The 20,961-nt window shown below is 42.0% G+C and overlaps 1 protein-coding gene across 1 annotated transcript in view; it reads right to left on the reverse strand.

The window, feature by feature from the left end:
• Positions 1–20,961, reverse strand: part of vps50 (VPS50 EARP/GARPII complex subunit) — a 115,559-nt gene that overhangs the window by 49,623 nt on the left and 44,975 nt on the right. Inside the window, exons 12-13 of the mRNA XM_069681800.1 lie at positions 19,311–19,451; positions 10,956–11,088 (exon numbers count right to left, since the gene is read on the reverse strand). Of these exons, the coding sequence (XP_069537901.1) occupies positions 10,956–11,088; positions 19,311–19,451 (274 nt within the window). The remainder of the gene's footprint in view (positions 1–10,955; positions 11,089–19,310; positions 19,452–20,961) is intronic.

The raw sequence follows: 20,961 nt of genomic DNA on the forward strand, positions 1-20,961 counted from the left end.
TTGACCACGTAGACAGCCTTCTCCACAGAAGTGGCTGTCAGCGAGCAACCGATAGGAGAGACTAAATAGAAAGAAGAAACCAACAGGACCAATACTGGATGGGACTTAAATAAGATGTCAGGGTCCTGGTCACTGCCACAAAATGACACCAGCCTCTCCGTCGATCAGATCAGTGATGGCTGGTCAGAACATCATGTGGTGCAGACACCGCAGCGGCAACAATCTCCTAGTAGCTGTAATACCTTCCCCTGGCTGAAAATTGCTTCAATCAGAGTCACGCTGCTCGCTCTGTTTGAAGTGGATCTCTGGGAAAGCCCGCAGCGGCGAGCCTGCGAGGCAACAAGCAGGTGGCTGTCAATCCCACATTAAGTTCTTTTAATGTAGCAGAGAAAAGGAGATGGATCCTGTCATGGATAAACTCACTGGTTAATGCTGTGTGGGGCTTTTGTTAGTCCAAATATTTGGAAGAATTTATTAATTTTTTTAAGATCAAACCAGATTATTAGATAAATGACATTTCTGTGTTCATTTTTCCTGCAGGATTTGAACATTTCAGAGGAAAAAATTCTGTTGATCCTGTAAAGGACATTGCATTTTTCAACTTTCAACAGCTATAAAATAAATATACTACGGCTAGCTGCAGGGTTTCTCTCCTTTAAGGGATTTAGTGTCTCAAAGATGCTTTAATAGGGAAGATGCGTCGCTCTGGGCTCTCCCTGTGGGAAGGAAAGCCCTCCTGCCCGCTGCAGCACCCTGACAACCTACTCAGTCATTCCATCAATCCATTTTGTGTACTGTTTATCCAGTTCAGGGTCGCAGGGCTCTGGAGCCTATCCCAGCTGTCATTGGCGCGAGAGGCGGGGTACACCCTGGACTGATCACCTGTCAATCACAGGGCTGACACATAGAGACAGACAACCTTTCACGCTCACACCTACGGCCAATTTTAGAGTCACCAATGAACCTAATGAGCATGTCTTTGGACTGTCGGGAGGAAGCCCACACAGGCCCCCTACGTCCGAATAAATAATACAATATAATAATGTACTGTATGTAATAACAACTCAAACTATGTGATGTGTTTTCTAAGCAGGATGGAGACAAATTCCTCTGGAAAAGTTGTAAGAATGTTTACATGCACCCAAAACTATTTGTTGAATCCGTCTCCATTAGCACAAATCATCACCGGCAGCAGATCAGAATTTTGATGAGAAACACATTCCAGAGGCAAAAATTTATGATCATCAGTTTTCAGTGGAAGAGCTCTGAAGAAAACATAAATGTGTCACAGACAGATTATGTGTGGATCGGGTTGTGTTAGCGATCGCGCACGCTGCTCCTCATTAACAGCTAAACCAGATGACGGTCGGACACAGTCTGAGAAAACAAGAGAGACGGGCATGAATCATGGGCAGTGTTTTTTCTTATTCTGAACACCGAGATGGTTGAAAGACCAAAAGCCTGAAACGCGCAAACACATAATTTATCTCAGCAAGAATCCCAAGCTGTCGTCACAACCGAGCCACTGAGCACTGAACCTGCTGGGCGAGGCGCTTGTCTCCTGAGCGAGACGATAAATATCTCCTGTGGGTTTGAATGTTTTAAAAAAAATGTTAAACACATGTGAAATTTTTGAGAAGGACTCAAATTCAAGAGTAAAACTGCAATCAAAACGTATTCCTTTTTGACCAGTGGCAGTGAGGGTGTCGAGAACAATGTGCACACCCATTTAAAAGTGCTGACAAGGAGCACAACAGCACCCAGACTTTTTACTCGGTGTATCACTCCACTTCAGCCAGGCGTTCTGAATACTGTCAATTAGAGCAGACTGTATATGTCTAATTTGACCAAGCTGGTACCTCTGAATCACACAGCAGACTCTTATTTCACTGGTTGCATGTTAATTTTAAACACACAAAATTCTGTGGTAACCTGCAGACTAGAGCTGTGTCTCAATCCAGGGGCTGCATCCTTAGAAGGACGCGGTCAAAGGATGAGTCATTCGTAGCCTGTGTTGACCGCTAAAAGTCGTTTCACATCAGTGCAGTGCAGAAATGTGAAAAATCTGCATGCAAATATCCCCGCATGACAACTATGCACACCGGGTCCGGTGCAAATTTTGGTAATAAATAAATAAATAAATGATTTCGCCCAGAGAAAGTACAGCAACTTCCGCGAACCTCCTGAGCCCATAGTGTGTTGTAGAATGTAGATCGTGGCTACACTGCTGTAATTGATCTAATCTGCTTTATTCACTTGTCATGATGAAAAAAAAAACATGAGGATAGCACCGCTGAGCTTGCAGGCGTTGTCTGAGGTGCTGAAGTTGTAAACGCGCAGAAACAGGTATGAAAAACTCACAAACATTCACGATGTACGTTGATGACATTCTTTCAGATTTATTTGACGGACATTAACGTTTACCGACAAGAATTTAATATTATTTTTAGAAAAAAAAAGGCAGAGACCAACAACAAGCTCTCCATCCTGCACGCTCATTCTGACGTGCGCTCTCTCTAATACTTGCAGAAACACAAACATTTTGGCACCGACAATCGTGCCCACAGATGTTGATATACTGTCCAGTTATACGCATGCACTTGAGAATACAGTCATGTGATCCAGCAGCAACAAAAGGTAAATAAACATTTACAGCCAGCCTTTCTTTGATGTTCAGCACAGAACTTTAATAAACATGAACAGCTGCGGGGCGATCTTAAGCCATATATTATCCTTCAATTCACTGTTTAGGTAGTCGTCGAGGTGTTTATCATAAAATATTGGGTGTTGAGACACAAGATTTATAAGACACTCAGCAAACTAGAGACTGAAGTGGATATATTAAGACCTGGAGGTATTGCATCAGCTGAAACAAAGGATTTTATTGGTCAAATGTATACTTCCAGAGGCGGAAATCGACAGAAATCGATCGACAGAGGTCGTTCTGAACTTATTTTCCCCGCATGAATAATCCGTGCTCGGACAAAAGGGCTTTAAGGCCGAACTGAAATGTGACGGTCTGGTCTACAGAGGATTTCCTGTTTGCATCACCAGCTTAACCCACCCTTAACCATGAATCACCAAAGGCAGCCCCTGTCGTCTAGCAATAGGTAGGTAGCGGGCTAACTAGCTATCATAACTAACGTCACGTAACGATCATTTGTTTTCAGACCCCTTTCGTTATTTTTAACATTAGTATCGCTAGCTATTCGATTGAGTTGAAACCAAAAACATTCAAAGAGTATTCCTCGGCCGCTTAAGAGTCCGCCATCTTGTTTGAATTGGCACACTATGAATCTTGGGACATACCGAACCGCAAAAAGGAGGATGCATTTGTCGGCAGCATCTTCAGGAGCCTTCGAAATGGGACAGCTTTCGACGCAGAGAGAATGTTTGGGTTGCTTGGCAACAACAGTCAAGTTTCAGTTAAGTTGTGGAACTGGTTGAGGCAGTGGAGCAGAAAATAATATCTGTTGTTGAATATCAGCACGCCCGTGATTATCTTCAGCACTCAGCCTGCAGCCTTGTGCCTATGACCGGATCACTCCCTCTTTTCTCCCTTCTAGCACATACATCTAAATATATGAAAATAATGACTGAGAGGAAGACAGAGCGCTGGAAAAGCTTCAAAAGCAGTTGAAGCTTGCCATCATGATGTTGTGAGAGAGGAGCTATTAGGTGCCTTGGAAAAAAAACTCTATCGATAGGGGGGCAACAGAGGTTAAAAGATGTGAAAAACACCAGAAGTTCTGTGCAAATGTTTAAAAAAGTAATGCGAGTAAAAGACTTCAGACATTCGTTTTCAGAGGAGATCAGTGAACCTGGATCAATCAAAGCACCTCAGAAACCTGTGTGTCCGTGGAGGTATTTTTTTTACAGTGAGACAGACAAAAATGTGAGCTGTTTTAAAATGAAGACCAGAGCTTTAAAAGAAGTGGGGTACTGAGTATAAGTATATAAAAGGGTAAAATAAGAGATATTATCCAATCATTCTAAATAAACAACAATTAGCATACCATCACGCCACATTCACATTATAAGCTCCTATCCCTGTTGACATTCCCATCGTGGCTCCGCAGGGAGTTGTTTGACATGTGATAAATTTTCTAGAGTGACGCCATTCGTCTCTGCTGGAGCGTAACGGCTCTAGGCAACATTAGCCGCCGCTAGCACAACAAACCTAAATCTCCAATGGCAGTGTTGGCAGTGGAGCTGCATTGTGGTCAATATTGGCAGCAGGTTCTGACATGGAAGATGACGCCATGGAGGAAAAAGGGTCCGTTTACTGGTCTCCGGGAGCTCAACTGAATATGTGAAAAAAAAGTAGTTTAAAGCGTTTGGTGGCTCTAACGGCAGCGGAGAGACGACTGAGAGGTTTCCTCAAGTGACATCACTTAAGGCAGCATTGGTTTGGCTGAAGACTAACGAAAGCCTACAAGACCTCTGTCGCCCAAAACTCATCTCTCCTTGAATCTAGGTAACTTGCTGCATGGTACTAGCAAGACTTAACTAAATCTCCAACTGATTGGCCTTCATGATGCATTGTGGGTAATATTAGCTAACAAAGGACAAGTTGGCATTGCATTGAAAGGCAGCATCTCTGCCTCTGCTGTGTGGAGGCCATACATTTTTGTATTTCTTTTTTAACTTTCCACCATGAGCCTGAGAATATTATAAAAGTGTAATGCTAAGTTCCCTAAAAGTGAAGCCAAAACGTCTCTATCGCCCCCTGCTGACTGGCTGCAGTATAGGTCATAAAGCCCGACTCCTCCATGTTAACAGATGGGACATGAGTCAAACTATAAAATCTAAATACACGCCAAACAAGTCTTTATAGTTAGTTCTTATCATGCTGATTTACGTCCAAGTGTTCATTTTTCTGACAAGTTTAGTTTTAATTAGTTATTTGAATGAATGAAGCCCTGGTACCATGTTAAATATAAGCTGCTCTCTTTGCTCCGCTCGTATTTACCGTCACTCTGTTGCTCTCTCTCTCATACTTGCTCAACCACTCACTCAATGCGCACTTCACAACACAAGTTGCGACGAGAGGAGAGGAGAGATGCATTCAAAACTCGAACTCCATCTTTTAATTGAGGGGAGGGTAAGAAGTTGGCCTCTGTAGTACCTTTTAAAAAATTGTTGATTTATGTTTTGAAGTGGAGCGTTCTGTTGTTTAATTAGCTCACTGTACTCGTTTAAAGTACAGGGAAAGTAGTTCAGGGAAAGGGTTGCTATGTCCTCCACCAGCTGGATAAGGAGATACCACTTTCACAACAGTAGATCAAATTTAAACTCTGGCCAGCACCTAGCGTTATCATGGATGTTTATTTTCTCCTCCCACACACTGCTTGTACTCATCACAGACATGGATGTGACAGTGATACACCTGCCATAGCCATAACAATGCACAACTGATGATACTGACATCGTGACAAAGTTTAAATGGATGAGGAGTTCAAAGTTCCTTGAGATCCAAATAACTTTGGTTTGAATGTGGGTCATTAATAGGGACAGAAATAGTGAATATAGTTGCATCATTGTGAAAGACTAAAGAGCAGAGGGCTCGGGCGACATTGTGACACGGCACCTCGACATATCTGGGTTCCATTTAATGAGCACAAGAGAGTAAGGGGTGTGAGGAAGAGAGAGCAGAGACGTTTGGAGAAGACGAGGTGAGACAGGTTGATAAAGACCTAAAAGAGTACAAACTAATTATTTCTAAAAACTGTGCTCCAATTAAAAACAAGATTTTACTCTACAAACGCTTTGAAGTTCAGTAGAAACGCCCTCACACCCTCAAACGCCGAGCCGTAAGGAAAAGCCGGTTTAAATGTAAGACTGGATTCATTTATAAGAGTGGTTTCAAAAGTCTGAGTCTACATCTAAAGAAATTGATGACATTAATTAATTCTGTGACTTCTATTCTTTGAATTGCATTTATATGGGGGACACCAATGACACTAATTTCCCCCGTACGCTGCGGTTGTTGTGAGTTGACGATGTGTCACTGTTCCTGAGGGTGTAAACACTCTCCACGGTAACTACCTAACAATAGTCATTAAAAATGTAACAACAGAGAAGAAGGAAAAGGATAAATGATAGTAAAAAACATCTTTTGGAAATCCGTTGTTCGTAACCACTGATTGGCCTCTGGTGGGATTGTGGGTAACGCAGTTCTTGGTGACTCACAGGACAAACACCCACAGGGGCCAGAGCTTCCTACTGGTTTTAAACTGTTAGTCAGAGGAGAGCAGCATTTGCATGACTTTGCATAAATCTGTGAGGGTTCAGCAAAAGAACAGGCAAATTGCAGCTCATGGTTTTTGGAATATAATAACATCACAATGTTAAGGAAAAAATGTAAGCAGTGCAGCTGAGATTTACAAACAGAAAACTCCACGTTAGCTCTGTACGTTGGGGTATATTGGTCTGTAGCACTGAACTACATTTTAAGTATTTTAAATTTAATTATTCAGTGATGTTTGGAGCAGTTTGAGCAACTTATATATTTTATATTATATATTTTTTGAAGGGCTTGGTTGCAGTGTTCTGTGTTACTTCCAGCCTAAACTCTATTTACAGATGCTACATAGAAATGTAGAGTCTGTAGGCAGGGCCATGGAATCAAGGGATGGCAAATGTAAAGGTTTTTGTTTGAACTACGCTTGTAGTAATATTGACCAATCACGTATCAACAGGCTGCGACATATGAAGGAAAAACAGTCCGTGTGGTCCGTGTAATCGCTTTAAACAGATATCTGCATGCTAACAGCTAACAATCTGTTTTAGATCTAAAATTCAACTTGAGACAAATTCGCTGACGTGGTGAGGCGAAAGCCGCTCAGCTTTTAAATTTCCCGACTTCAAAAAACGCATCAGAAATGATCGATCCGACCTACGTTAAACAAACAAGCATTTTAAGGGCCCGATCAGACAGAACGCGTTTTGCAGGCATAAAACACAAGGTGCACTGCACTGCCTTTTTGTGAAAGTAAACACCCGATCAGACAGAGAGCGTTTTAGCAGCTGGGGGTGGCTTTTTTCCCCTACTGTTGTTAAGGCAACCACTGAATCATTAGCTGTCATTAACCTAACCGTTACATTGTAAACTGACAGAAGGCTCGCCTCTCCTTTCATCCGACTGGACAATGAGAAAAAACACCCATGACGTCGGGCGCTTTTCTGCTTTGAGTTGAAGTTTTTTCAACTTGAGGCAGTCTGAGCGTTTCCTCAAAAACGCGAGGCGCACTGAGCGGAAAAAAGCGAGGCGCTCTGCAAAGCAAAAGCAGCGCGCAAAAAGCGTCCCTCTAATTGAAAATAATGACAAAATGCCGCCCCCAGCTGCTAAAACGCGTCCTGTCTGATCGGGCCCTAAAAGTTGTTTTCTTCTCCTCTTGAGGACAGACCTGACAACGCTTCTTTTTTACTTTTTACAAATCTGCATCATGATGTTGAAATTGCAAAGGTAAGACCTGTTAATTAAAGTAAATCACAAGAAAAACCGGTTATCTTTCTATGAATAATGCAGCACACGGAAAAGCAAGTCGGTTATTGCTAACCGCCGGCTACACGCCCGGCGTGTTCACTGTTGTCCCCCAGAGGCTATATCGTCGTCAGACCATCGCCGATGGGATCCGAGATTGCTTCCAACATGAAAGTGCTTTAAAGGAGACACATTTGAATGCCTTGCAAATAAATCCAATTACTGTACATACATGATCTATAAGCAGATTGAAAATATTGAGAGAGAAAAAATCTGATTTGATTGTGACTCAGGGGACGGGAGGTATGTGTGATGAAATGGCTCTGTCAAAAGCAACAAATTGCAATATGTAGTGAGAAAGGTCAGAAAGCACAGGTTATATCACATGGCGAGCTCCTAGTTTAGTGTATATTCCATGTTGCTATTGAACATTAATGAGGTGTGAAGGCCAATTCTCACTCTGCCTGCGGAAAACTGATCGTTTTCTTTATCACAGCAGAGCGTCCATACATTTCAATATCTGCCTCCTGCCCATGCTGCGTATGATCCTGTTCCAGATGCTCAGACAGGCCGTGTTTATTTACTCTCACACACACACATGCAGTGACCCCCGTAACCGACAGCCTTCACCGCTGATCAAACATGACAGCGTGTGTGCGACAGAAGTGAATCTATTTTGTCAGGCAGGTGTGCGACCCTGGCCCGCATCGCTTCCTGAAAGAACCTTTCCTTTCATCGAGTGGCAGGATTAATTACTGGCACATTACGCTGACCAGCTTGATGCTCTTATTGCCTCCTCAGTGAGGGTAGAGGTGACCGTTAGCACTCTGAAGGCCTCGCGCATGAGATGAAGGGTCACCATCACTTCAAAATACTCTTTCACAAATGAGACAAAGCCTGCGCAGTCAATCACTTCACTTAAAGACCCCCCACACACACGTTAGGATGAGGAGAGAAAGGTGAACGGCAGGACAAAAGCAGGGTCAGGGGCACCTTCACACGAGGGGGACAGAGGTGACAGCCAATCAAGTAGTGAGATGATAGATGGGCCTCATGAAGGGGAATGTGTTGTCCTTTCCCCCGCAAGGAACGTCGCGTCTAATGAAGGATTGTGAGGGCTTAGCATGTCACCAACCATTCAGGACACCCTTACGCGCTCACTCATTCCCCTAATGAATTCTTTAGCGAATGGGAAATGGAAATGAGCGATCTTTCAATGCGCAGCAGCTAATTTGACAGTTCTGCTTTTGCAGCTAATATCTGACAAAGCCTTTGGCAAGACAAATGATTATTACAACCAGTGATGAGGTGAAAAGTGCTACACAACAAATCCGGTACGGGTTCCTTTTCTTGCACTGGTAAGAAATTCTACTTCTCGCTGAGCTTACCGCTAAACCGCAGAGTATGTATTGCCTTGACAACCGAGCTACCCGAGGCTGATGTTTGCACATCTGGTAGACCGAAGGCAGGATGGAGAGAAGCGGCGACACAAGCGAGACTTACTTTGTTGATCCAGACGTAAGCTCTGGGTTTGGACAGATGTGGTGTTTTCAGTCGTCTTGCTGTTCTTAATGGGCCGTAAGTTGAGTGCTGCTATTCTGAGTTTCCAGTGAAGAGGCTGCGTGTGCTTTCTACTGTTAGCGTCATGAAATGTACAACAGAATGTGGAACTTCTTGATTAGAACGATAAAACAGGAAGAAGTTTGAGGTCTAAATAATCTGAGGATAAAGAATGTTACTGACGACAACACAAAAAAACATGTGGCATTATTTAAAAAATTACATATTGGTAGCAAATTATCTGTTAAAAGTGATAAAATAAATTAACTGCAACAGCTGGATTTAAAAGTCATCTCACTATATATCTCTGAATGAGGTAACACAAAGGTGATTAAGCCTATGGCCCACAGATGAAAACTTTTGCAGTATATAGTATTATTACAGACTGGGTGTCTGGTGCGACCTTAGCATAAAAAATCACAAGCGGCGCCCAGTTAGTGACGTGTTTTCCATCCCCCAGCAGTGGTTGGTCTGCCAGAGAGGGTAGGCGGAGCTAAGCAGCTGCTTTTCCGCTCTCTTCAAGTGTTGCACGTAAACAGTAATCTACTATGGCTGAACAAACAAAGAAAAGACTGATGACTTCAGATACAACTTCAAAAAAAGAAAAAGAAACAAATTTGACGCACAGATGAAGGCAAACAGTCTAAAAAAAGAAAGCGACCGTCAGTGAGAAAATCAAGAGTTACACCTGTAACAAAGGGAGCCAACTGTGGACGTCACACACGCGACACTGTCTGGATATCTGTGAAGTGTGCTCCCGCAATTATCATTTATCGCCACAGGTACCGCCAAAGAGAACGATCAAGATTACAACTTTAATATTACGACTTGAAATCAGCGCGGCCATGACGTTCTTTCAAGCAGATCGGGGGGGAAGTAAAATCACTCTTAACATGCTTCTCACCTCAGGAAAATCTGTCAGCATAATCTTAAGAACCATCATAAAGTCGGGAGTTTGCTTACTTTTGTAGGAAGGGGGGAATCAGGGATCAGAATCGGCTCTATTATCTTGTAGTGTGTACCCCGCCTTAGCTTTGCAATGGAACACACTCAGTCATGCATGTGACATTTGCCTGACGATGGCTTGCTTACACATTTATCCTTGAATCCTGGGTCACAGTAATTCTCTGTAAATCAAACAATGTGTAATAATTTATGTTTACTCAATTAGGACAGACCCGAAGCACTTTAAACGTGATAATGAAATAAACATGAGTGTGTATAAAAGCAGCTGCAGTACAGCTGTAGAAATGTAATGCACATCTCTTTGTATTGTCGCAGAGAGGAGGGTCTTTAACAACAACAGTATTTACTCCACCGATGACCTCTGCACTGAAAGAGAGCTAAGTAAGTGCTGGGAAATATATATGGCACTTCAGTGCCTGTAGCACTCCACTGTGTTCTGCACTGGAGCACCGCAAAGCTCTCGTCTCTTTTCATAAACCAAGATTCAATCATTCCTTTATGTCAGCCATAAAACTGATAAACCTACTGTATGCTGAAATCAGGCTGCACTCCTGAGCGTGTGCAGAAAGCTGACCCCTTTTTCTTTATAAACTGAATCTGTGAGTTGCTCCTGCAGCTCGGGGTGCAGAGTGTTTTATGAGTAAATCTCAAGCAGGTGAAAAAGAGCGATTTTAGCGAGTTCGAATAGGAAGAAAGGAAGGAGAGCTTAAGGCATCAGATAGAAGCTTGTCCAAGAGATGCCCCCTCTCTCTCTCTTTCTGTGAGAGCTCATTATTGTACCTCTCATTTCTGAAACGTTAATTGCACCAAGATAAGACTCTTCTACAGGGAACTTCTCTCAGATTTTTGTCAGGTCAGAACAACTAGACCGGTCTTGGTGTATTTAAATGGGTTGTGGAGACATAAAGAGGTCATAGGGATAAAGAGGTGTATCGTCTCTTACCAGGGGCGGGTGCGGCCTCCAGTTTGTCACGCTCCTCGTGCCACTGCATGGTGCGGTGGTAGCTCAGCATCACCTCCCACAATGCCTTGCATAGATCTGTGAGGCAGGGGATGTAGCTGTCCAGGGTGATATGCTGCCGACAGATAAGAGAAGAAAAACAGGGTCAACGATTTTGCAACACTTATTTTTCATATGTGCTGTTCTTGTTTGTAATTACCTAAAAGGAAAAGGGTTATGAAACACACTGTCCTGGACTACTTTAGAATACAAGGCTCAAGCACTGTCTCAAAATAAGCTGTCCTCTACGTAACATCTAATTAAAGCCCGCCTCTATTCATCGTCCAAGGACACTGTGTTGGAAAACATCTATTTTCCGTATCAAAGAAACGCTTTCAGCTTGTTTAAGAGCTAATTAATGTAAGGACCGATTGAAGTGAGGATGTTGTATTTCAATAATACACCAAGCATAGATTTAAAAATATCTCTGGTGTTCACATTAGGGGGCTATCATACTTTATTATACCATAACAACACAGGCTCAAAAATAACACAAGAATTAAGTGTGAAAGTGAAATACGACTCATGTTATCTTGGAGGGAAAGTATTGTGTTAGTAGTTATTTAAAAAAAAAAACACACAGTAAGTAACAGATGTTGTGTCTTATTCTGGAAGAATACATGGCAGAATTAGTTATTAATTTACACATGACTATTTAGGGGTTGGAATCGCAGGGTATATCACGATAGGCGATATGTGGCCTACGATAACGATAATAACGCGATACAGAGATTCTGCGATATTTGATATATTGCATGACAATCATATAATGATACATCACGATATCTGATTATGACTATTTAGGGGTGGGAATCACAGGGTATGTCAGGATATGATACAATACGACGCGGTCACGATACATGGCCCACGATAGCGATAATATCACGATACAGCGATTCTGCCATAATTGACATATTGCAAGACAATCATATATCACTGAAGAGTACAATATGCCCCTAAAAAGGTAAAGTGCAGGATTAATGTATTTATTCACTGCAAATTTGGTGTCGTTTTATAGAATTTGACACATAAAATAAACTTCCACAACTATAGAACAAATTAGGACTTTGGATTTGAAAGTTGCTGGCGCATCTCTTAACTTCTTTTCACCGCTGTCTGACATTATCCTGCTGTCTTCTTCATCTTTTATCCTGAGGTCAGCTTCTTCTTTGGCCAATTAATTTCCTTTCACGTTACCCTCATGTCATAAGCACCACCGCGAGGAGTCAGTAGTAACGCAGTGAGTCAAAATGGCAGGGAAATCTGTTTAGAGTGCCATGTCTTGATACAATACGATACGATATATTGCCATATCAATATTTTGTCCCACCCCTATGACTATAATACATAAATGATGGGCGACTCTAATGTTGACATACAGTATGTCTTCTTATATCTTCTTTTACCCATGCTCTAACCACACATATCACAGTTGTGCTAAATCCAAAACAAGAGAGCTAAAAATGTATAACAGAACACACTCAAGGGATAATTGCTGTTTTTCCTGCACACATCCAACAGATGAACATGTTCCTGAGGTCTGAGTCTAGACTGCCTGGAAAAAAATGTGTGTGTTATATATAAATTTGGCGCACCGAAGGAAAGTGCACCTGGCACAATACTAGCCACTGACAGAGTTCAAGGCTCCGCAGCACAACTCGCCAATGGAGTCCTGTCAACGTGTTCGGAGGCAAATTAATCACTGCCAGATGAAACAGTGCTGTCGACAGCAGCCGAGCTTTGTGTAAACCACGAGAATGAAGTAGTGTTTGTAGTAGCGTGCTAACTCTCGCGAAAGCATCGCAAATTACACACCACAAGCTGAAAGAATTGGTGATTGCTGAGAGAGAAAATAGACACCAGCTGTGCAGAATTCCAACACCTTCTTCAGGGTTTTCTTCTTCTTGGCATGTCTGAGTACCTGAGTGACAATTTTCTTAGTGAGATGTCTAAATGCCATCAGCAAGACAATGTAAGGTAATGACGACTATCTTAAAAAAGCCTGGATGATACAACAGGCTGCTGACAAGGACTGCTGTTAGAGACATCTTATCTCGCTACACTGAATACTGAAGACATTCATTTTAAGATCTTCAAATTAAAAGTGGGAAAAGTGACAGACGGTCAATAATGTTCTCACCCGTGTACGAAATACTCAATAACTCTTCTAATCAAAGCTTTTTGTGTCAGGAAAAAATGGCACTGTTTGAAAAAAGTACAAGAGTATGTCATTTTATTCTTGTAATAATGTTTTTTTGTGTGTCTCCAGCATTAAATAAAGCATAATAGTGCCACTAACAGACACAAGACATTATGCACAGTCAACGAAGCTAATTAAGCACCACTGCTTAGGAGAGCAGCCTGCAACAGATAAATAAATACACATAAAAACAGCTCCGGTTACAAACAGGCTCCAGCACCACCGGGCAGACAGGTAAGCTAATGAACCAGTTCTGACAAAACAAGGCTTACACTTGGCATGCCATGTTCTTCACCAGCCGACCGTGTTGCCGCAGCATGTTGCCAGGCAACTGGGGTGAGGGGACACGACGTTGGGGTAAGTGGAAGGAGTGTGGGTGTGGGTTAAGATTTTCAGTGGGTTTGACAGTAAGATGTAACCTCAGCTGGCCCTACCAGAACTGCTTTCCTCTCAAGGTTGTGTGTGTGTGTATGTTAAATGCTAAAACTGACAGTAGAGTGCTTGCATGTCACACCTGTGGTAAGGTAACACATAAAAAAAAAATAGGAAAGAAACTTCTGATGGAACCAGCCATCCAACATGCTGGAGGATATTTTTTTTCTCAGAAGAGGAAGGATCCAGATCTATTTTGGAACAGCCGCTTGGTTTTCCTGAAGACAGTTAGCCGTCATTATGCACAAAACGTATGCCAAGCTGTGTCAGGGAGGTTTTGAAAGAGATAAAGCACTGAGTGCCTTTTTTTCAGTTTTGTGTGGGCGTGTGGAGGAGCGTGCATGAAGGAAATGCCATACTCCTACAAAAGAGACGTGCAAGAGAGTGCAGGTAGTCTTGAATTAGCTGATTCACTTTCTTTATGAAAAGACAATCACAGCCCGCTCCTTTCCAAAGTAGAATAAACTAACAGATTAACCTGCGAGAGATCAAGAACATAGTCAGCAGTGTGGACCTGCTGTGCCAGCAAAGACGCAAAGCACACTTCACGGTCTTATAGAGAAATCTCTCACACATACTCTGTGACACATGAAACACACTGACACACTGTGAAACATGACTTAATGCTGTACGATATATATGATACTTATATAACACATCTATGTAGTAAGGTCAAGGTGGTTTCTTGGTTATAAAAAAAACACTCATTCTCTTACAGGAATCTTCAAGAGAGGAATATATTTGTCTTTGGTTAAGGCCAAGTTTCAGCATTCTGGATGGCATAACATCTGCCTGTTCATTAACAAAGGCCTCAGCAACTGAAAGTAATATGTAATTAATGTAATACTATCATCTGCGTAAGAATGAACAAAGCATTATTTTATGTATAATGCAAAAAGCAAAGGACCCAGAATAGAACCCTGTGGTACACCCTTAATACTAATAAAACTGGATTTCTCGATTCTTTTGTCACTTACCGATGCTTTTGTCACAGCTAATGTCTAAACTTGAATTATTATACTACTGGCTGACACTATAAATTAGCTTAGATAAACGAAATAACAGCTTACAAATAAAAAAATACAAAAATTACAGCCAGGACTGTAACAGGGCAATAAAATGTTTTCTTATCAGCTCTCAACATGCAGTTCAGTGTTCATTTCGTTAACAAAAATGATGACGAAAAATGTTCATCATCTACCAGTTTTTTCCATGTCGAAGCAAAATGATAAGCTAAAAATAGATTGTTGATAATAAAAACTCTGACGACACTTATGTTTTGTTTTCATTAACGAGATGGAAAAACGTGTTTGATCGGAAAAAATGAACAGATGCACTCACTTCATTTTACTGCACTGTAGTAACGGTAGGCAGAGAGACACCTTGTGGCTACAAATTAGGTGTGAAGAATCGGTGGGAGAGTCGAGGCTAGAATATCCAACAAAGGTAAGGAATCCGGATATGACACAAGTGTTAAGAGAGTGAAATGGTGCTTTACAGATTCAAACACTTTGTACAACTTGATACCAATTTCTGATAACTGCATTAGACTAATTGTATTAGTTTAAAGAGAAATGTTCTGACTAAAACTAATGACTAAAATGTGATGACCTTTTATTGACTAAAACTGGACTAAAATGTTCAGAGTTGCCGTCGACTAAAAGTGTAAAAATGACTAAAATGTCACTAAAAGTAATAAGCATTTGTAGACTAAGACTTAATCTAACATAGCTGCCAACACAGTTGTAAAACTGCTATAACCAGACTTTAATCCTGATAAGACAATGAATGGGGTAAGAAATTGGTGTTTTGCACAGGAACGCATTTTCAATTATATGCTCATTTTTTCAAGTTGTACTTTAACAACAAAATCTTGCCACACTCAACAACACGATGAGAGAGAATCTAAAATCAAACAAAACAGTCCTCTAAGGAAATAAATAAAAACACTTTTCATGATAACCAGCTGCAGTCTTCAGATGTCTATCAATACTGTGACAGAGTTATAACAACAAATTACATGAGAAATCAATTTCCTTCCATAGCGCTGGGATGATGAGATGTACAATGTTTGGCAGCAGATAAGTTTCATTTTGTAATGAAGCCATCTGCAGACGCAGTTATCTAAACACAAAATGCTGGCCCAGGATTATGGCGATGCTTAACAACGAAAAAAGCAACAGTGTCTACATCCAGTGCACAGCCTGAAAAATGGGTCCATCCTTCTGATATGCAGCTGCACTAAAGGTCAGGGTATGTCAAAATAATGGGACACTGCACAACAGAGAGTGGGATGGATCACTGTGGGTTACTGATGTGGAGTTGTTGGATACTGTTGGAGTGATTTCTCTATCATCAGAACAGCTAATGGCTTTGTTAAAAAAAAACAAAAAAATCCTCGCGAGCAGCTGTCGAGTCTGCTATGTTCATCTCTCCACAAATATGACTTAACTTAATTTTTAGAGTATTTCCATTCCATATTTTTCAGTGTAGAAAGCCACCAGTTGGCTGGATGATTATCAATACTACTGCAATATAAAAAGTATGAACCGAAAGTTTTATAAATGCCCAAAGTTCTGGCATGCAGTAGATTATATAGTCCCGCATTTACAGTCACCTTCTTTCCCACAAGAACCTCCGATGATTCTGGGAGTGAACTGTCCTATTTCCATCCGGAGACGAGTCAGACAGACTAGGGGATTGATAAGGAGTGAGGCTGCCCAATAATGATGAGATGTTGATGTAAAATTAATAAGACCCCTTTCGCAATCAGAGCTGACCTTTCCGACTGCTCGCATTTCCCTTGAATTTTAAGTTGCATAACTAAGAGGTAAGTTCAGAGGGTCTCGCGTCTTCTTAACCTTTATTTATCGGCGGAACAACTGGGTAAGTTTGCTCCTCTCCACAAACACTAACTTTCATATTGATACAGTTACCCAATATTTTCACGTCTATACTGTGCAGGTCCACCCGAGCTGGTTCGATTCCTAGCTCAAGAGCTAATCAATGGTATTCGTTGAAGCGGGGAGGATTGCTTAGCTGACATTTTTTCAGCTGGTCTTGTCACAGGTGTAATTTAAATACTAGCGATACAGAGCTTGTAAACAAGTCAATAGGCGCATCTTTTCCCCATTATCCCATACACGCTCTGAGAGGGACACCGGAGGACGTTGAATACATATTTTGAAGCCTATTTTCTGACTTGTAGCACTTATTTCTAAACCACCTCATTATTCTTCCGTTAGTTCTCCTTATGACATTTTAAAGGCAGGTACTTAAGTGACTTAAGTAAGGAAAATACTTGATCTCCCCATAAAAGCCTCTGCAGACAAGCAGAAAATGTTCCACACAAATGATGTTCACACACCCGTTATTTGAGTTCGTGATTGTGTGTCTGCGTGCCGCCCCATCAATCATGATCAAACACCCGAGAGTGTAACGGCACGTCCCATCAATCTTGAGTTGGTAACATTGTTTGTACAGTGGATGTGTGTGTGTACGTTTGCGGCATGAGTGGGATCATCCAGGCGACACGGCGTGCTGACAGGGTATCTATCAAACACAAGTAAGGATCGGTCTGTAACTACTGTACACATGCATGCACACAGTCTTTCAGGGGATCCATGACACAGTTTCCAGCGGGAGAAGAGCGAAAGCATGCAGAGTAAAGTATGTCATGTCACATGGAGTCATGTAGGCGGAATACCTTATTTTGAGCTTCCAATTCATCAGTGTATCTGGCTTATCTTTCAAAATTGATTTAGGATGGCAGATTAGAAAATTATTAGAAGTTGCTTGGGAATCTAATGCGCCAAGATACGAGTGATATTATCTCCTGATTAGAGCCTATTTTGGGCATCAAGATCAGGAAAGCTCTTCACTGTCGAGTTGACATCTTATTATAGCGACAGAACAGACTTTAGCTTAAACACAGTTTGAAATAACAAAGGAACAGATATTTTAATCTTTTATTCAGCTCATACGGTAAAAACATCTTGTAAATGAGAATAAAGGCAACTATCAACCCGTCATGGTGTAACCATAGACTGTATAAAAAGATGGACGACATGACAGCTCCCTAAAAGTGAAGCCAAACCCTCTCTGTCGCCCCCTGCTGACTGGCTGCAGTATAGGTCATAAAGCCCGCCTGCTCCATGTTAACAGATGGGACATGAGTCAAATTATAAAATCAAAATACACGCCAAATCATGTTTCTCAAACATGGTTTCTGTCATTATAGTTAGTTCTTAGCATGCTGATTTACGTCCAAGTGTTCATTAATTAGTTATTTGATGCTGTAAAAAGGATGATTGACAGCTCTGTTGACAAATACGGCTCCTGCAGCCGATCTGTTCCTGATTATCAGAGTAGAGGAGGAACAGTGAGAGGAGACGTAACTAAAACAATCACTACAGTTATTAAAGTTTACATATCTGTGAACGTCTGCTTCAGACCAACACAAGAAGCTGTTCTGCTGTTAAACACGCTAACGTGAGGGATCTTTGCAGTTCTTTTCTTTAAGTTAAGTGTGTTTTGGTTAGCATAAGTGGCTACAGTGGCTCCACCTGCTGATCTCTAGTGTACAGCTCTGGCTCCAAAAGACGTCACCAGCACACGATGTTAGCGCACCGTCGCAGGAGCAGATGTAGACATCTCGTCCATCTTTATATACAATTATTGGTCTAAACCCACGTCCAACTAACAGAAGCCTTCACATGCATTTATAAACTGAATATTGGTCCTTCAAGACCACTTACATACAGGGGTGGAAAAGCATGCATTAAAAGAAGGATGCAGGTGTAAAAGAGGAGTGAAGAGGAGAAGACGAAGCAAGAAGATAAGAGGTAAAGGACTCTAGTTGCTCCTAGTATATGTATATATTAGTTTATTAGACAGGGACAGAGCACGTTGATGAAAGTCAGTTTAAAAATAATATATGTAAACATGCCAGAGTTAGCAAGAACGCTATTTCATATCCGTCAAGCAGTCAAACAGCAGGCCAGATCTGAAACTATGAGAGCTGACATATTGGGAAAGACAAACAAAGTTTACCCCGATCGGGCACAGATAACCTTTACCTGTACCTCTGTATGCCTCTGCACACTGAAGGTCAGAGTGTAACACGGCTAATTCATGATAAGTTCACCAAGTTATTGCTTCGGGGGCCCCGCAGATATGATCTTTTTTGATTTTGGAGGAGAGAAATCGACAGAGAGGGAAGTGAGTTTCGTGTGCCAGGACGCAGAGCTGCTGCCGCTGCTGCTGCAGTGCACTGCTTCTGTTTTACGAGCAGGGTAAATTATCTCATAGTTAGGGGCTAGAATGTACTTTTCCCCCCACTGTTCTCCACGCTCTCCTCCCCTCCTTCATTTCACTCGATAATGGAGAATCTGTGGAGCTCCTTGTCATGAAATAAGGCATTTTTCGCTTGGCTACGAGGAGTAATGTGAGTAACAAAGTGTGTGAAACGGGCTCAGCAGTGTGTCAAATGTCCTTTCAGCACTTTGCAGTTGGAGGCTTTTATTCAAATTTTCACTTAACTGACTGAAGAAGCGGTCAGTCCTGACACTGGTATCCAACAAAGGGGACTGAACCTTTTCTGTTACTGTTAACGGAGAACAGAACGGGTGAATGTTGGTGGACTGAATTGAGACTCGTCTGCTTACCGTGCACAGATCCTTGTACTGCATTTTCTGGAACTTGGTGTCAGCGTTGCCGGCGCACAGCTCCACGTATCCCAGCACGACTTGGAACACTGTGTTGTGGATGGCCTGGGTGAAGTGCATGTGCAGCTGGTCCATAGCGGTCTGCGGAGAGAGCCAAACACATTGTTAGGAAAACTATTGTGTCAGGATGTTACTGTCGTCTGCCAGAGTGGAGCCGTGAAAAGCGATAAACAGCAGGAAATGCAAATTAAACTTCCCGGAGACCCGTGCTGTATGTGCAATAATTGGAGTTATTTGCAGTCAGATGGAAAATGTGCGATTCTGTATCTACTTTATAAGAGTCATTACTCTGAAACCGGAGTTAGTGCTAGATCGAAATACCCCACAGGTTTCCAATTGGTTACAATGTGGGCATTATCATCGAACCATTCACTGTCATCCTGGAGACACTGCTCATCAGGACAGAAATGTTTCATCAAGGTGATCAATAAAAACAACTATGTATTGATCCCCTCTCTCCAGGGGTCAAGCATTCCGGTTATTGTATTCTTTACACGTCTGTAGCTGCCTCCAGCTTGTTAACGTGCATCAATCATGTCACATATCGTTCCCTGAGCCAGTTCACCAAAATGAGCCACTTTCTGGGCACAATGACTCAAATAAGCTATCCAAGTTACTCTTACATTGTAATGTAGGGATGTGATGGTTCTAAGTGTTACCACGGTGACACACAAACGCCCCCTAGCGGTTCAGTGGTCACTTGATCCTGATCAAGTGGGGTCTCTTCCTCCTGCAACTCGGCACACCGGCCTTTTTACCATCTTTCTCGGACATAGATTCAGTTTTACTTTTTCTTTTACTCTCTTGGGGTCAACGGTGAAGTGTCTCACTGCTGCTTCCCCTGATTTTTTGTTCTGCAATCTTGAAGACCGGGCAGCATTAAGGTCCCACTTCTTCCTCCGTGCTGCCACATCGACCTGTAAATGTGACGTGTGTTCATTGCTATTATTGGACCTTTCATTTTTATGTTAAGTTTTAAAATTTTGTGTCAGTTATTTATTGAACCTTTGATTTTAAGTAGGCAAGCTATAGGTCTGTGATATTTAAAGGGGGGATTTCATGCTGATTTCAAACTTCATATTTGACTCTGTGATACCTGTGGAGTAGCTTAGCATCATTTACAGTTAAAAAAACTCCTAATTTTTCTCACACTGGTGCTCTATGCAGGCCCTCATACAGCCTCTGCCTGAAACGACTCAGTCAGCTCTGTCCCTTTAAGAAACCCCGCCCCTACAAGCCCACTTTCAGCACTTCACTTTACTTTGATTGGCCAGCTCGCTGAGGGCTGCACTTTGTGACGTAACAAAGTGCAGCGTGTAGATAAAACTGTGTGAAACCTGGCGTTCCCAGCAGCCTGCAGACCGAGCTGAGAAGCCTGGGGATTACTCCAACATACTTTTACCAACAGATTTGAAACTTCACCCACGTTTAGTCTGGACATCCAACATTATAACATTATATATATGTCGGGCGGTGATGACGATCACTGGGTCCACCCGCGATTGGCTTCGTTTAAGTTCAACTCTAAGCAGGGAAATTCTTCTTTAAAGCTGCAGAGAACGATGTTTTGAGGGGTTGTGTCATTTATCAC

The sequence above is a fragment of the Semicossyphus pulcher genome, unplaced genomic scaffold, assembly GCF_022749685.1.
Source record: "Semicossyphus pulcher isolate SPU_LCO1_2020_fin unplaced genomic scaffold, fSemPul1.0.p SCAF_5, whole genome shotgun sequence".
NCBI classification, from domain to species: domain Eukaryota; kingdom Metazoa; phylum Chordata; class Actinopteri; order Labriformes; family Labridae; genus Semicossyphus; species Semicossyphus pulcher.